General features: G+C 40.8%; 1 protein-coding gene across 1 annotated transcript in view; it reads left to right on the top strand.

Annotated features, from left to right (window-relative positions):
* Positions 1-17,726, top strand: part of Tmod3 (tropomodulin 3) — a 70,198-nt gene extending 52,472 nt beyond the window's left edge. The window contains exons 6-10 of the mRNA XM_038323816.2: positions 2,470-2,600; positions 3,623-3,730; positions 7,355-7,498; positions 10,080-10,224; positions 15,313-17,726. Coding sequence (XP_038179744.1) covers positions 2,470-2,600; positions 3,623-3,730; positions 7,355-7,498; positions 10,080-10,224; positions 15,313-15,347 — 563 coding nt within the window. The 3' untranslated portion in view covers positions 15,348-17,726. The remainder of the gene's footprint in view (positions 1-2,469; positions 2,601-3,622; positions 3,731-7,354; positions 7,499-10,079; positions 10,225-15,312) is intronic.

Genomic DNA, 17,726 nt, shown 5'->3' with positions numbered 1-17,726 from the left:
CATTACAACCTTCCCTCCACCTCCCTCAACTCCTCATTATCATCACCAACCTTGAAGCCTCTGCCTCCCTCAATTCCTTCACATGTTTTCTGAAGAAAGTTCATTTGTTCTCTCTTCTTTTCCTCCTCCCTTCATTTCTTTTTTGCATTTACAGATAAGAGGACAGCCTTCGTGAGTCTGTTTTCTCTTGTCATGTGGGTCCCTGGTATCAAAAGGTCATCTGACTGACAGCAAACACCTTTGCATGCTGGGCCATCTCACCAACCTTTTTTTTTCTGAATTATTTAAAAGTCAAACCTTTTGTTACTTTGTACATAAACATATATATGTGTGTGTGTGTATGTATAATAATGTATATCTGTTTCACAAATTTAAGACTTTTTAAAACTATAACCCAATGCCATTATTAAACACGAAATTTAATATTTACTTTATATCATCTGAAATTCAGTCCGTGTCCAAATTTTGAAAAACATCATCTCACCCTTGCTTCAAATCAGAATCCAAGTAATGGTCACACATTATATTTGTTTGTTTTCAGTCTCTTTTTCCTCTCTTAGAAAATTAACCTGCTGCTGGGTGGTGGTGACGTACACCTTTAATCCCAACAGTTGGGAGGCAGAAGTAGGTGGAACTCTATAAGTTCAAGGCCAGCCTGGTCTACAGAGCAAATTCCAGGATAAAAAAAAAAAAAAAAAAAACTTCTGCCATGTTACACATGTGTAGATCAAAGGACAGCTTGTGGGAGTCAGCTGTCTACCTTGTGAGTCCTGGGGGTCGAACTCAGGTTTAGGCTTGGCAGTAAACACCTTTACTTGCTGAGACATCTCACCAGCCCAGTCTCTATTTCTTAATAGTTCTTTCCTCAACTTCATCCCTCCTCTTGCCCTGTCATTTATTTCACCAATGAACTAGGTTATTTGCCAAATAAAAACTTCTACATTCTAGATTTTGTTTATTGCAGCCCAGGGTGTTATTGTATGGTTTTTTTCTGTCTTCCATATTTCTATAAACTGTTAAGTCTAATGGCTAGGTCAGATTCAAATGTAGGGATTTTGACTTGGTGAATATTGTGGGGAGTTGGCAAATGCTTAAACCAAATTGGTCCCTCATTTTGGAAACTGTTAAGACTGCTCATTGAACTGTGTGTGCTATGGTGCTGCACACCCTTGATCTCAGCACTAGAGAATCTGAAGCAAGAGGATTCCAAGTTCTGGACAGCCTTGGTTACCTGACAGAACTGTGTCTCAGCATGAGAGGGAGGGAAAATGAAAAGAAGAGATGAGCTGGATCGGGAATTGGCCTGGTCCATTAAAAGTCAAAACTTATTTTATTACTTTTTAAAAATATAACCCAAATGTAGGGGTTTATCTCTTTATTTTTTTTTACACTTTGGGGGCCTGCCACTCAGATCCCAAATAAATACAGGGAGACTTATTCTTACTTATGAATACCCGGGCTTAACTTGACTTGTTTCAAGCCAGCTTTTTTCTAACTTAAATTATCCCATTTCTCTTTAACTATGTTTTGCCTCTGGGCTTTTTACCTTGCTGTTTTCTTTTTTCTTTTTCTTTTGGTTTTTCGAGATACAGTTTCTCTGTAACAGTCCTGGCTGTCCTGGAACTCACTTTTGTAGACCAGGCTGGCCTCAGATTCACTGAGATCCGCCCACCTCTGCCTCCCACGTGCTGGGATTAAAGACAAGCTCCACCACCGCCCATTTTTTTTTTTTTAATTTTGGTTCTTTTTTATGCTATGTATCTTTCTTTCCTTCTTGTTCTGTGGCTGGCTGTGTGGTGGGGCAGCTGCCCCTGGTGTCCTCTTTCCCTTCTCCTTTTCTTGCTCCTTGCTCTTCTTTCAAGCCTAGATTTCTCCTATTTATCTCTCTGCCTGGCAGTCCTGCCTATTCCTCTCCTGCCTAGCTATTGGCCATTCAGCTCTTCATTAGACCAGGCAGGTGTTTTATACAAAGTAACACAGCTTTACAGAGTCAAACAAACACAACATAAAAAGAATGCAACACATCTTTGCATCATTAAACATGTTCCACAGCATAAACAAATGTAACACATCTTAAACTAATATTCCATAACACCCAATGCCATTATTAGATGCTGCACACATACCTAGTCTGTGTTTTATAAAACTGAGAGCTCACTCAAGTTTTCATTCATTGATGAAGTACTCTGCTCACCTCCCATGGCCCACTAGATGAAAGGAAACTGCCTTATTGAATTTAATTGGGAGCAAGCCTACTCTTCCCTTGTCATCTATTCAATAACATTTTATTTGGTGACGTAAATAGCTACCAACATATAAGGGATCTTCTAGCAATTGTGCAGAAGGGACTTTCAGATTGGATGTGTTGAATGTATGGCCTGGGAGGTGGGGATAGATGACCAAGTAAATGTGTCTCCTCTCAGTTCCAGTCATCTCAGTCAACCCTTGCTCTTCCCTTTGTTCCTTCAGATGTGGTAAAAGGGGAAAAGATTCTTCCAGTGTTTGATGAGCCACCAAATCCAACCAATGTTGAAGAGAGTTTAAAGAGAATTAAGGAAAATGATGCCCGTCTTGTTGAAGTTAATTTGAATAATATTAAAGTAAGTATGTTAAGCATGCAATGTCCATATGTATCAGAATCAACACATGATGTTTGCTTTGGGTCAACCAAACCCAGGTCAGTAATGTGGCAATTCTGATGTGTAGTCTTCTGCTTTAAGGTGAAGTGTACTAACAGTATATGAACATAGATTCCTTCAAAGCTTATACATTCAAGTATTATAGAAAATATTTTGTTACTTTTTAAAGAGTTTATAATATAAGAATATGACCCTATGCATTATCTGTAAGTTACTCTAATTTTTAAAGTGCTACTCTCTTTTGAACTTTAGCCCTTGGTTTTTATTTTAATTGGGTTTATTAAGGTATTTTTAATATAGTTAAGTAAAATTCTTTTAATGCGCAGTCCCAGGATGTAAAACTAAAAAATACCACTGTCAGGTTATAAAACAAAAAATAAACGCCCGATTGACTAACTGATACAGAGCCTACCTGTTATGTTGGAAGTGTGTCAGGCCCCTTTGCCATTCTCTGTCCACTCTTGCCTCTTAAAGCTATTCATTTTGCCTTCTCCAGCCTGGTAGATGGAATCCACCTTGCAGCATTTGAGTCTTCCTTTTGACAATGCGTGTGAGACTCACCCATGTTGTGTACGTTTGGGTTGTTCTCTCGTAGGATATGCCACGGTCAGTTATTGGCATGTAGGTTGCTTCCAGTTTGGTTATGTGGAAAGTGGCTGCACACATTTACATGTGAGGCCTTTGAAACATACAGGTTTTTGTTTCTCATGACCAATGCCTAGAAATTGGCTTTCTAGGATCTGCTTTTTGTTTTTTTAAATTATTATTGCTGTTTGTTTGTTTGCTTGCTTGCTTGCTTGCTTTGAGATAGGGTCTCTCTGTAGTCCTGGCTATCCTAGAACTTGCTTTGTAGACTAGGCTATTTGTTTGCATACTTTCTGAGTATGTTTTAGAGCAAACAGTAAGTATAGTGTGTTTGATTGATGGATTAAACTTCCTGATAACTGAAATGTTGATGGCGTTTCACATTTTTGTCTTTCAAGAATATCCCAATTCCAACTCTAAAAGATTTTGCAAAGACTTTGGAAACCAACACACATGTGAAACATTTCAGTCTTGCGGCCACCAGGAGCAATGATCCCGTGGCTGTTGTAAGTATGCTGAGATTTATGAAGTCAATAATTTCCAACTAATGTCTGCAAACCTGCGTTGTAGTGAGGTTAAATCGATCTGTTTTGTGAGACAGGATCGCTCATAGCCCAGGCTGGCCATGAATTTCATGTCTAGTGGAAGATGATACCTCTACTTTCCAAGTGCTGGGATTACAGGCCTGTACCACTGCACCCTTTTAAACTGTGACTTCTTCTTACATTTATTTATCTATTTATTTAGGTATGTGCATGTTTGTGTATGTGTGTATACATGTATCACAGTATGTGTGTGGAGGGCAGAGGACAATTTGCAGGAATCTGTTCTCTCCTTGTGGGTCCCAGGGATGGAATTCAAGTTGTCAGACTTCATAGCCAGTGCCTTCCCACTGAGCTATCTCATTGGCCCGAACTGTGATGTGTGTGTGTGTGTGTATACATACAAACATACATACATACATACACACACACACACACACACACGATATATATCACACATGATATATATATATATATATATATATATATATATCCTTTTTTCACCTGGCATTTTTACCTCACTATTCAGCATTACATTATATACCCTTTTGTAGCTTAAAATTTTTTTAAATATTTTATTTGTTATGTATACAATATTCTGTCTGTGTGTATGCCTGCAGGCCAGAAGAGGGCACCAGACCCCATTACAGATGGTTGTGAGCCACCATGTGGTTGCTGGGAATTGAACTCAGGACCTTTAGAAGAGCAGGCAATGCTCTTAACCTCTGAGCCATCTCTCCAGCCCTGTATTTTTAAATTTTTATTTATATTTATCATTTATATTTTTTCCTCTTTTGGGGCTGGAAAGAGGTAGATTCCCAAAATAGCAACTCTCTGGATAACCTAAGCTGGCATTAAATCAGGATCTTACTGCCATGGCCTCCTCATTTCTTTAAGCATAAAGTGTGCCTGGAAATATGACTAAATGGTAAAGTACTGGCCCATTGAATGTAAGTCCCTGTCTTCAATTTTCAGGACCACAAAAAAAGAGAAAAAATTAACTTGATTTTGATTTTTCAGTTAAATATATATGTTAAAGATCTCTTTGTGTCAGCATACAGTGGTCTGCTATATCCTTAACATCTGTACAGGGTCCCACTTAGGGGTCTGTGATTTGGGGTTTAATCAAATGCTTTCTCTGGAGATGAGTGTGTGGTTTGTCCTTTTAAAACCAATTCTGAATGTGTGAGTTGAACCAGTCTTGCATTCCTTGAGAAAATCACATCGATTGTCTAAGAACCTTTCCTTCACTTGGCTTTGCAGCAACCACTCCTTTTGTTTCTCCTCCAGCTTCACTAGTTCTCAGTTTCCACACACATTCTTCCTCTGAACACTGGAGTGCTCCAGGGACTTCTCCCCTTCACTGCCTGGGCAAGCTCATCATTCCAGTGCTGTAGGTTGTTTACACATGCTGTGACTCCAGTGCCATCGTCCCCTTTGTACCTTTGTCCTTAACTCTGCACTGACACCCTGCTACCTACTTGGTAGCTGTACCTGGGTGCCTAATGGATTTACTCCTGACCCCTATCCCATGCCTGCTTTTCTCAGTCTTGATCACTAAATGGCAGTGTCAGTCATTTCCCCAGTAGACAGGAAACAGATGAAAAGCAATCACTCTTAACCTCCTTTTCTTTCAGCCTTAAAGTGTATATTCAGTATTTTTGTCTTCAAAATATTTTTAGAGTCCAAGATAGTTGTGCTGGCTCACAGGTAATCCTAATATTCAAGAGGCAGAGACAGGAGGATCACCATAGGTTTGAGTCCACTCTGGTTTACATAGCAAGCTCCAGGCCATTCTGGTCCACCTGATGAGTTCTTTTTTTTTTTTAAATATTTATTTATTTATTATGTATACAATATTCTGTCTGTGTGTATGTCTGCGGCCAGAAGAGGGCACCAGAACTCATTACAGATGGTTGTGAGCCACCATGTGGTTGCTGGGGATTGAACTCAGGACCTTTGGAAGAGCAGACAATGCTCTTAACCTCTGAGCCATCGCTCCAGCCCACCTGAGAGAGAGAGAGGGTAGGGGGAGGGAGGGAGGGAGGGAGGGAGGAGAGGAGAGGAGAAACAAACATAGGGCTGGTGAGATAGATCAGCAAGTAAAGTCACATGCTACACAGGCCTGACAACTCGAGTTCAATCCTCAGAACCCATGTAAAGGCAGAAAGAGAAAACTGACTCCACAAAGCTGTCTCCTAACCTTTGCATGCACACCATAATACATATGCATCCACATTCTTTGTAAACGCACACGTAGACACAATCCTGTTTGTTTAATGGGCTAGATCTTGATTCTATGGTGCACACATTTATTTCCAGCAGTCTGGAGGTAGAAGCAAGCCAATCTCTGTGAGTTCCAGGCCAGACAATGCTACATTGTGAAACCTGTCTTGTCTCAAAGGGGGACGGGGAGGGCTAGAGATTGGCACAGTGCTTACTCAGCATGCACAAAGTCCTGGGTTTATCCCCAACATTGCACAGACCAAATGTTGTAGAACATACCTATAATCCCAGCATTCAGGAAGTAGAGCCAGAAAGATCAGAAGTTCAAGGCTGCCAGGCAGTGATGGCACACACTTTTAATTCCAGCACTCAGGAGGCAAAGTCAGGCGGATCTCAGTGTGCTTGAGGCCAGCCTGGTCTACAAAGAGTTCCAGAACAGTCAATGCTGTTACACAAAGAAACCCTGTCCTGAAAAAAGCATAAAAACAAAAAAAAGTTCAAGGCCATCCTCAGCTCCATAGAGAGTTTGTGGCCATCTTGGGATGCGTGAGAGCCTGTCATAAAAAGAGAGAAAGGAAAATAATCTCCGAATCCAACCATTTCTCACATTTTGTTACTCCCGCCCTGATCCCTTGAAGTGGTCTTCTCTTTTCTGGATTATTGCAGTTGCTGTCTCCATGAGCCACCTCTTTCTTACCCATTCTCAAACCATAAGAGATATTAATGAATTAGTTCCATACAGAAACTGAGAGGACATGTGAGAGGAGGTGGGGAGAACAGAATGAATGAACTGAAATAGGAGTTAGGAATGTCAGCACCAGGAAATTACATGTGACCAAATAATCTAAAGATTGTATATGGTGGGGCTGGAGAGATGACTCAGAGGTTAAGAGCACTGACTTTTCTTCCACAGGTCCTGAGTTCAATTCCCAGCAACCACATGGTGGTTCACAACCATCTCTAGTGGGATCTGATTCCCTGTTCTTCTGGCATGAAAGCATACATGAAGATAGAGCATCATACATAAAATAAATAATCTTTTTGTTTGTTTGTTTTTCTGTACTTTTGGAGCCTCTCCAGGCTGGCTCGAATTCACAGAGCTTTGCCTGCCTTTGCCTCCTGAGTGCTGGGATTAAAGGCATGCGCCACCACCTCCTGGCTAAAATAAACAATCTTTTAAAAAATTATATATAGTAATGTACATGGGATAAGTAAGTACATGTGAGACCTGAACGGTAGTGTAACAAGCTAAAAAATGTAACGAGAAACTTAAGTTCAATTTATGAATTTACTTATGGCATGTGCAGTGAAAAGTAGGTGCTATCAGATTTTAATCTCCAAATATTTTCTCTTAATCTCTAGGCATTTGCAGACATGCTGAAAGTGAACAAAACTTTGAAGAGTTTAAATATGGAGTCCAACTTCATCACAGGCACTGGGGTTTTAGCACTGATTGATGCTTTGAGAGATAACGAGACCCTGACAGAGCTCAAGATCGACAATCAGGTTGGTGTTCTACAGTAGCAATTGAGAGGAAACTGCAGCCCCCAGTGCCAGGAGGACTTGCAAGAAGGGCTGTAACCCTTCGGAAAGATGGTGGCAGAAAAGGGGGCGATGAGACATTTAGGGATCCAGAATGTTAATGTTTAACAGGCGATACACAGCAAGTCTCTTTAAGTCAATTTAAGGAATTAAATAGGTGGCTGATTTGAACTGGAAAGTCTTTTACATATGACTTAGTCCACTCTTCCCCTGTTCTTTGAGAGAGTCACAGATGCACTGTATCTATAGTGTGTTATGTTACCAAATACAGAGAATATGAATAGAGTTGTGTGCATGAAAGAAGAGATGCCACAGTGGGTAAGAGCACTTGCTATGATTTCAAGAGGAACTGAGTTCAGTCTACAGCACCTGTTGTGAAAAAAAATAATAACTGGCCACATCTGTGTGGAACACCTCCAGCTGTGAGGGTCAGTGAGAAGCAGTCCAGGAGCTTGATAGTCAAAACAGCAAGTGTCAAGTACAATAAGAGAAATGTCCCAGCACCCAGGTTGCTGTGAAGGCACCATCTTCATCAGACAAGTACAATGCTAATACCTTCATGGGTGTGGGGCCACCCATTCCCAGACATACTTTTGTTTATGTTGTTATATTTTATGGTCACATACATGCATACGTTTGCACGTGGAGACCAGAGGTATTGGATTCCCTGGAGCTGGAGTAACAAATGGTTGTGAGCCACCTGATGTGGATGCTGGGATCCGAACCTGGATCCTCTGGAAGAGCAGCAAGTCTTCTTAGCTGCTAAACCACTCACCAGTCCCCAAAACAAACTTTGTAAGTGGGGAAAATATACATATTAGAATTATTTCCACCCAGAGCAACTGTTAATTTTTATTTGAAAATTAGCTATAAGGACTGAGGAGATGGCTCAATGGGGAAGTGCCTGAGTTTGGAATCCCAGACCCACAAAAAAGCAGGGTGTGGCGGTGTATATCTTCAACCCCATCTTTACAGAAGCAAAACCAGGCAGATCCTACAGGCTTACTGACCAGCCAACCTAGGCAAAACAATGAGCTTCCAGTTCAGTGAGAAACCCTGTCTCAAAAAATAAGGTAGAGAATGATAGAGAAAAACAGTGCTCACTTCTGGCTGCCGCCACACACATGCACAGGCAAACACATGCCCATACACACAAATGCCCCATACACACAAAAACTTGTTATTTGAAAATATACTTGGCAAATGATTTCCTGAGTTCTTCACAATAAATAAATTTTGTAGACTGTAAGATAGAAAAGAGATTTGTTTACATCTGAAAATTAAACCAAGATGTTTCTTAATCCATGGTCTCAAATTTTTAATAAAAATATAACTCAGTAACCTAGCATAAAGTCCTGGAGGGTCCATCTATGTCGCAGTACATGTCAAAACTCCAGTCTGTACAAGGCTAAATTATATTCTGTCACGTTTTAGAGTTTCTACTTTTGAGCTATTAGAATAATGCTACAGCGCTGGAGAGATGGCTCAACAGTTAAGAGCCCTTGTTGCTCTTGGAGAGGACCTGGATCCAATTCCCAGCATCCAAATGGTGGCTCACAGTCATCTCAAACTCCAGTTCCAGAGAATCTGATGCCAATTCTGGTCTTCATGGCACCAGGCATGCACATGGTGCACATACATACATACATACATACATACATACATACATACATACATAAAAAGACACAACTCATGTGCATGATATTTTTAAAAATTTTAAGAAAAATAATGCTCCTTAGACATGGATAGGAATATTCATATCTAAGTATTTTATGAACATACATGTTTATTTCTTTGGGCCTATACCTACGAGTAGAACCACTGGCTAATAAGATAATTTCAAGCCATTACCAAGAGCCCGCTTTGCTACAATCTTGAAAACCACTTAAACAAACAGAAGGGTCTCACCGTGTTGCCCAGACTGTTCTTGATCTAAGATCAAGCATTTCTCCCACCTCAACCTGCTCAAGACCTGGGATATAGGTGCGCACTACCACGGCTGCTGTTTGTTCATCTTCTTGATGGGTAGTTTTGTTGGTTTGATCTTGTTGGGGCCAAGGTTGAGATAGTCTCACGTAGCCCAGGCTAACCTCAAACTTCTCTGATAGAAGATGACCTTAAAGGCCTGCATTCAGCTGCTAGTACTGGGGTCACAGGTGTATGCAGTGCTGGGACTGAACCCAGAGCTTCAGGGATGCCAGGCGAGCACCAGCTGAGCGACTTCCTCGGCCTGTCTTCTCCATCACACCCATCGTTGTGGTGTGAGGCGGCACAGTACCCGCACTTTTATTTCTACAGAGCTTTTGGTGTCTGTTCAATTGTTAAAGATGTGTTTCTTATATATGTTGTAGAAATTGTTAAAGATGTGTTTCTTATATATGTTGTAGAAATTGTTAAAGATGTGTTTCTTATATATGTTGTAGAAATTGCGTGAAAACTCAAGAGATCATCAGAATCAGCATGGAACTAAGTCTTAAATTTTATTTATGTAAAAAATGTTTTTATCTGATTTATTAATGCTATTCTTTGTTTTTGATCCTTCCAGAGACAGCAGTTGGGCACAGCTGTAGAATTAGAAATGGCTAAGATGCTTGAAGAAAATACGAATATCCTTAAATTTGGGTATCAGTTTACACAGCAGGGACCCCGAACCAGGGCAGCCAATGCTATAACGAAAAACAACGACTTGGGTAAGATGTGTGCAACACTGAGTCAAGTTTCTGAAGTACAACACCAAGCTATTTTTAGAGCTAAAGTTTAATGTAGGAAAATAACCTGTCCTTAGCGTCCAATGCTGCTCAGTCCTTTACACTGTGAGTCGGAGCTGTGCCAGGTTGTAGTGGTCTTCATGTTTGTTACCACTTCTGTGACAAGCATGTAATAGCTTTAAGTGAAACTTACCATGACAGGTGTTTTGTTCGTGTTGACAGTTACTACTTTTGTGCTTTGAAACAAAGAGTTTGGTACCACCAGAAAGTATTTTGCCTATTTATCAAGCAGAATCAGACAGAAATTCAGTTTTATATTAAGAGATACAGGATAAGTACAGTTTGACTCCCTAGCCTCTCTGATGCGTGCAGTGGCCTCCTGCATTCGCCTGCCTCAGTGATCCGTTCTCCTCTGCTCCTTTTCCTGCTGAGTCTCGTGGTCTCGGATGGAAATGAACTCTCTACTCCTGGATGAGCTAATAAGTACTGTGCTCGTAATTTTGTTTCTCTGTATTGCCAGAAAGTGACTTCCTTTTCAGTTATGCTATTTACGCTAAACTGTTTTACAAGAATCATTGTATAGGCAAGAAGTAAAACTAAGTCCTCTCAACAGTGGGACATTTCTGAGCAACTACATCTTTTAAGCTTGAGCCAGATTTTCTTTGCTCTAGCTACATGCAGTGCTGTTTAATTCCCATTCTATGACAGTTGCCCACAGGATATTTTAGCCACTTGCTTTTCAAAAGAGAAAATAGTGTTTTGTGTACTCTTGGTTCTAGATGTAGATTTTAGTCAATTGTCTTAGCGTTGGTTCCCATCATTTATCCTCCTCCAAGTGTTTTGACTTTGCTGCTTAGAGAAGTGTTTCTAAGTCTGGACTGACTTTGTTAATAGCTAGATAACTTTCAAAACCTGGATTATTGGCTTCCCTCCCCTAGAGAGTCAGATTTAGGACAGGGTGAACTTGGCGCTGGGACTCTCACAAAGCAGCTCGTGCTCACTGAAATCCTGGTTTGGTTATCAGGAGACATTTCGGTTTCTAAGTCTGGCATTAATGCATATTGTGAACATGTGCCATATGTATTTTCTACTTAACATTTGTCACACTTTGAAAATTGTTGGGGAATATTATGGTAAGATGTGTGGCTTCTGTTATGCTGCATTTGTTTAACTCTGTGAAGCTGTGATTCTTTGCCTGTCTGAAACACCTGACAGTCCTAATAGCTGAATGACCAATAATGAGGCAGGAGAAAGGATAGGCGGGGCTGGCAGGCAGAGAGTATAAATAGGAGAACTCTGGAAGAGAAAAAGGGGAGAGAACAAGGAAAGGAGGACACCAGGGGCCAGACAGCCACAGAGTAAGAGTGAAAGATATACAGAAGAAAAGGAAAAGCCCAGAGGCAAAGGTAGATGGGATGATTTAAGTTAAGAAAAGCTGGCTAGAAACAAGCCAAGGCGAGGCCAGGCATTCATAAGAAAGAATAAGACTCCATGTCCGTGATTTATTTGGGAGCTGGATGATGGGTCCCCAAAAGAGTAAAAAAAAATAAATAACAAGTTGTAGTTCATTTAAAGTGTCTTTCTCCAGATTTTTTTTTTCTGAGCAAGGTCTTGCCACTATAGCTCAGGCTGGCCTTAAACTCCTGGTGATCCTACTGCTGCCTCCACCTGTGGAGTGTCTTGGGTTATAGGCATGAGCCAGCATGGTAGCCAAGATGGCTTACTGGGTAAAATGGTTGCCTCTGAAGCTTGGCAACCTGGATTTGATCCCTAGAACCTATGTGACAATGGAAAAGGAGACCCGTGTCACACAGTTGTTTTCTGACCACACACACACACACCATAGCACATATGCACACATGCATTCACACATCATACACAAGCATAATAAATAAACATTTAAAAACAAAATAGTCTGTTTTCAAACATTACAAGTTTTTTAGCATAGGGACATGTTGCTGGCAGGAGTTATGTTCAAAAATCATGTCTGACCCATAGCTGGTATTTGTAAAAAAGTATTTAGGGACTGGGATACAGCTCAGGAATAGAGGGCTTGCCTAGCATGTTCAAGGTCCTGGGTTTGGTCTCTAACAAAACCGAAAAAAGGAGGGGGGGAAATAAGGCTGTAAATTTATCTTTATTCAGTTATAATTTTCTGGTAACTGTATCATCTTAAACCAAACCAGACAAATCTTCCATTTTCCACTCCTGAAACTACCTTAAATCCCAAAATGCCACCAACATATATTACCCCAGTCATCTCTGTCATGGATAGATGACACCCACAGGAATTGTGTAATTGCAGCCCATAAACATAATAGTAGGGAAGTCCCTTTTCGTTAGGTCCCTGGAGTTATGTTCTTGTCACGCCAGCTGTGACAGATGCTGTGCCCAGGCCTACAGAGAAGAGCAGTGTTAGAGTGCATGTGGATGAGTGGGCAGATACGGGTGTCCTGGGCTGCCTTATGTGGACTCCAGCTGACAGCTGAGTGGCTGTCCACAGCAGTGTACTGTGAGGATAAAGAGGCCATTTGGAAGAAGGTGCAGCCTGTCACAAAGTAGAATTGAGAAGCCCACACTTCTGCTAGGAATTTCCTAGACTACACTCATGCTGTCCCATTCTGATGCAAACTAGAGTTACAGACACGGGTCACACATGTAAAGTGACAGTTAAGGACATTCCTGGAAGGGGCTGGTTTATGTTGGAGGCACTTGGGAACTCATATAGCCATATGATTAACACAACACTTTAAAAGAAAACATTGTTTTAGAGACTGAGAGTGAGGTTAGTTAAGACTTACTAACAAAAAATGGACCAGGTAGATAACAAAGACACCAGGTGACAAAGAATAATCAACACTGGCACTCTGTCCTTTGCTCTCTGCCTTGTCGAGCACACAGCAGCTGCCTCAGATCTGCTCCTTGCTTCATTTTCTTTCAGTGCATTGTGTTCTGCCTATAGACTAAGGCAGAGAGCCCAGGAACCGTGCTCTCTGACACAGGGATCCTGGCAGCCTGACCTGACACAGTCTACTGGGCAAATAACTCGCCTTCAGCTTGCAGACGGGGCTATATCCAATCTCTGTCCTCGTTTTTATAATACCTTCTCATTGTCTTCTTACTCTCAGCTGTCCACTGAAATACTTCTGCCTACTCGTCATCTCTCCAGCTAAGAAAGAAGTGTCACAGCTATAACAGAAGAGGTTGTATGGTACACATATAGTAGTCACGTCCACACTGAGCTGATCATCTGTACACTAGCTAACTGCATAAGCAGCTTTCTGTGGCATTTTGTTTGCTGTGCTCTGTCCTGTAGATCCTGTCTGTAACACCTTTAACATTTTTTTAGCATGCATTTTAACATCTGAAATGGTTTGCAAAAACCAGCCAAATGCTACCCTAAGAATTGCTTGCTGTTTACCTTTTTAGTGTATATTTGTATTTATTTATGGTCTCCTTGGCTTTTTCCTCCCTTTATTTTTGAGTAAACACTTGAAGCTTGTTCCTCATTACTATAGGTTAGATCAGTCAGCAAAAAGTGAGTAGGTAAGTATAGTTCATGGAGACTTTAGCCTTTGCTTTGATTTTCTGACTCCACTCAACCAATGACTCGACAGTCCTTATACACACTAGTAAATGTCTGGTCCCAGCAGCCAGTAGTCAGAATAGCATGGGAACAGCCATTATTCCCTCTTGACTATCTCCTCTGGCAGATGATTCGAACTAAAAAGAGGCAGTGCCTTGTGACTGGCTTCCAGAGGGGAAGTGGGAATCAATAATCAGAGTCTGAGTGCAAAGTAGCAAAACCAGTAGTGCAGGAGTACAGACCTCATGGTAGCAGGTTGGCTTTTCCTCACTAGAAGCATGTCTCAGCATGTATTCTTGCAGTGGCAGACGGAGAGGAGCACTAAGCACTTGCCATGTTCTCAACACTGCTCTGGCAGCACCTGTCACATGGCTGTCACATGAAATACCATTATCCTCCTGTTACAGAGGAAAGCTGACACTCAGCGAGGCTGGGCGCCACAGCACACACTCCACAAGAGTGGCAGAGCTGTGCTGATGTCCCCTTGCCAACACTGCGACTTGCTGCTCTGTCCTTGGAATAGTGGTCAGCCATAGTGTCGAGTACAGACATGGTGGCTCTTGGCAATGCCCTGTGTGACTGATAGTCAAAAGAGCAAGCTAGCTGAAGACCTTACTTGTACCAATGAGCTCAGAATGATTTCATGTCACCAGTCCATGAAAAGACTGAGCATTGTCTTGTTTGCTCCATCATCTGAACTAGTTAGCTGGCCCCTTTCTAAAGTCAGCATTTATAGTGCCCACAAGGGAAATTTGGAAAAAGTTGTAAGTCAGTTAGACTTTTAGAAATGATGAAAGTATTTCTAGATTCCTTCAGTGTAAGGAAATATGTTGTATCTAACCAGGGGAACATTCAAAATACTTTTAATAAAACTTTTTAGATTTTGTGTATTGGTGTTTTGCCTGCATGTATGTCTTTGTACCATGTGTGTGCCCAGTACCTAGTGGAGGCTAGAAGTAGGTGTCAGATCCTCTGGAACCGGAGTTACAGACAGTTGTGAACTGCAATGTGGGTGTTGGGAATCGAACCTAGGTCCTCTGGAAAAGCATTTAGCCATTTCTCCAGCCTCCTAATATAACTTCTTAACCACGGCTTGCCAATGTCATTGTAAATGTTACTGTATTAACAGATCATTTCTCTTAACGTAGACAAAACTTTTTTTTTCTAGAAGCAAATGACTTGAAACTTGAGTGCTGAACACTCAGTGACTACTGTACTGAAAACTGTGTTTTAGGTCCTACCCTGCTGTTACGTAAGCACCTACATCCTAAGACACGTAGCTCTTGTTTAGAAGCCTCTTGATTTTCATCAAGCAAATGACAATGGCAGATCGCCGAGCCTTCTTTGTCATACGAATGGTCATATGAATCAGAAGTACTCATTTCACTTTTATGAGACATTAACTGCTATGGAGAAACTTGTTACAAGCAAGTTAGCATTTTGTAAACGCACAGGAATTTATAACAGGCTTTTTTTCCCCACAGTGCGCAAGAGGCGAATTGAAGGAGACCACCAGTAAGAATGCCGAGGGATCCTGGGAAGCCTGCAGATCACCAGAGGCTCCTGTTGGGACAGCAGATGTAAAAACTTCCTGGGTAGAAGGGAAAAGACTGGAAATCTTTTTTTTAACTATATGCATTATTTTCCTAGCTTAAGGTATTATATTTGATTTGTAAAATCAGTGATGGGTAGTATTATATTTGTAGCCTTTCTACTGAAATCATTTTAATTTAGCTTCATTGAATGGCTTATAATTTTTAGATAAAAATTTAGAAGTCATGTATGTAAGAATAATTTTGAACACCTTCAGGACCAATCTTTTTAAATCAAAAAGGGACATTGCTGACTCAGTGTAGCTCCTTACACATAAAGGGTAAGGCACATGGCAGTTTCCTTTTAAAAAAAAAAAAAAATCCATGAATTTGGCAAGAGTTTGCTTTTTTCCTTATTAGGGAAATAAATTTTCAGAATTTTAAAAGATGGCTCAGCATCTGATTTATCTCCATAAGCCAGCGCAGGCCTCCAGGAGACAGACCGGTCCTCCTCTGGGAGACAGAATGGGCCTCTGTGTTGCAGGCTTCTGGTCTTGTCCACTGAGCCTCAGCTACACTGGGGTTTTTGTTTGTTTATCTGTTTGTTTGTTAATACTCCATAATACTGCCCCACTGCCTGCCTTGTTTAAAAGTATAGTTATATCTAAGATTACTGCAGTATTTCATCTTGCTGTGGGCATTAAATTTTTGGAAAAGCTAATGGTTAAAGAGCATCAAAGTAGAGAGGTTATTTTCTTCCCCATAAAAGGCTCTTGGGCAATACTCAGTCACTTAGATAAAGGAGAGAAAGGTGCTGTTAGATGTAGGAGGGAGTCAAGCCCAAGAAAGTCGCAGCACAGCCACTGAAGCTGTGAGCAGTCAGTTAGAAGTAAGACCGAGCTAGCTGTGGGGACTCGCTCCTGTAATCCCAGCACTCGGGAAGCTGAGAAAGGAAGAGTTCCAGATGTTCAAAGCCAGCCTGGACTACATAGGAAATTCCAGGTTAGCTTGGACTACAGATGAGAGAACCCAGGTCAAGAAAAGAAAAACCTGTACTGTGTGGTAAAATGTTCCATACATGATTGCGTAGGTGCAATGCAGCATTGCATGCATGGAGTTAATCCCCACTCCACAGTGCTCCAGCCAATCGCAAACACTGCCATTCTTCAGAAATCCAACTTTAGCAGATGCTTCCTTTCCACCTTATACTTTTAAAAATCCATATGGTTAAAAAAAAAAATTCCTGTAGCATTGATCATCTTTATCACCCAGGCGTTAGAGTGAGGACTTGAGAGCTCTGCAGACTGGGTTGGCAAGGCTGCACACTGATGCCCAGTCCCAGGCAGCTCCTACGGAAGGAGTAGCAGAGGTGTTCACGGCCACAGGCAACAGAGGAAAAGGTGCAGTATGAATCAGTTGACTTTGCTTGTACCATTCCAGTTCTGTTCTATAGTACATTATATAACTGAAGAAAATACTTCTTTATAAGTGACTTAAGTCTGAACTCATTTGATTAAATAGATGTCTTAAGAATTATAATGGAGGCCAGGCATGGTGACGCACGCCTTTAATCCCAGCACTCGGGAGGCAAACGCAGGTGGATCTCTGCGAGTTCCAGGACAGCCAGAGCTGTTACACAGAGAAACCCTGTCTTGAAAGAAAAAAAAATTTCTAATGGAAAACAGTGTTTACCTTGATCTTTAAAAGTCTGGCACCTCTTGACTTTTTAGTAACTCAGTATTTTTAAATTCCTCTGAGATTTTTATGACAGAGTAATAAATTAGGACTTTGCAACAGTTTTAATTTTAAGCCAGAGATTTTCTAAGCCCTTGAGTTTTATATCAGGTTAAATGGTTATCTAAGAATAACATGTTTTTAAGTTGCTCTTTTAAAAAGCTTTAAATTGCCCATTTCATAAAACTGTGTATTCATTTTTGTATTGTTACAATTTTCATTATGTCTACATCAAAGTGTATACATTAAATTCAATGTTACTGGCTAATATTAATACCTTGAACATAGATTTTGGTGCTATACACTTATAGCTGAAACCTACTGGAGTTTAAAAAATAAGTAAAATACATTTTCTAAAGGTGCCTGTCATTTCAAAGACCAAATAAACATTTTGTATTGAACATATAAGCAGATGTTGGTGATTCCAAGGAGAATGTTGTGGTCATTAAGTTACATATTATCCCTGGTCACATTAGCCACATGCTTATATAAGGGGCACACTCCTGAAAAGGTGATGTAAATAGAACTTGAAAAACGGTTTCCAACTGATGATCCCTTCGTGTGTTTTCTTTTAAAGGTGATATAATAAAATTATAAAAGAAAATATCCTAATAAAGTATTAGTTGTATATA

This window comes from Arvicola amphibius, chromosome 3 (genome assembly GCF_903992535.2).
Source record: "Arvicola amphibius chromosome 3, mArvAmp1.2, whole genome shotgun sequence".
Lineage (NCBI taxonomy): Eukaryota > Metazoa > Chordata > Mammalia > Rodentia > Cricetidae > Arvicola > Arvicola amphibius.
This window is presented reverse-complemented; position numbering and strand designations above follow the sequence as displayed.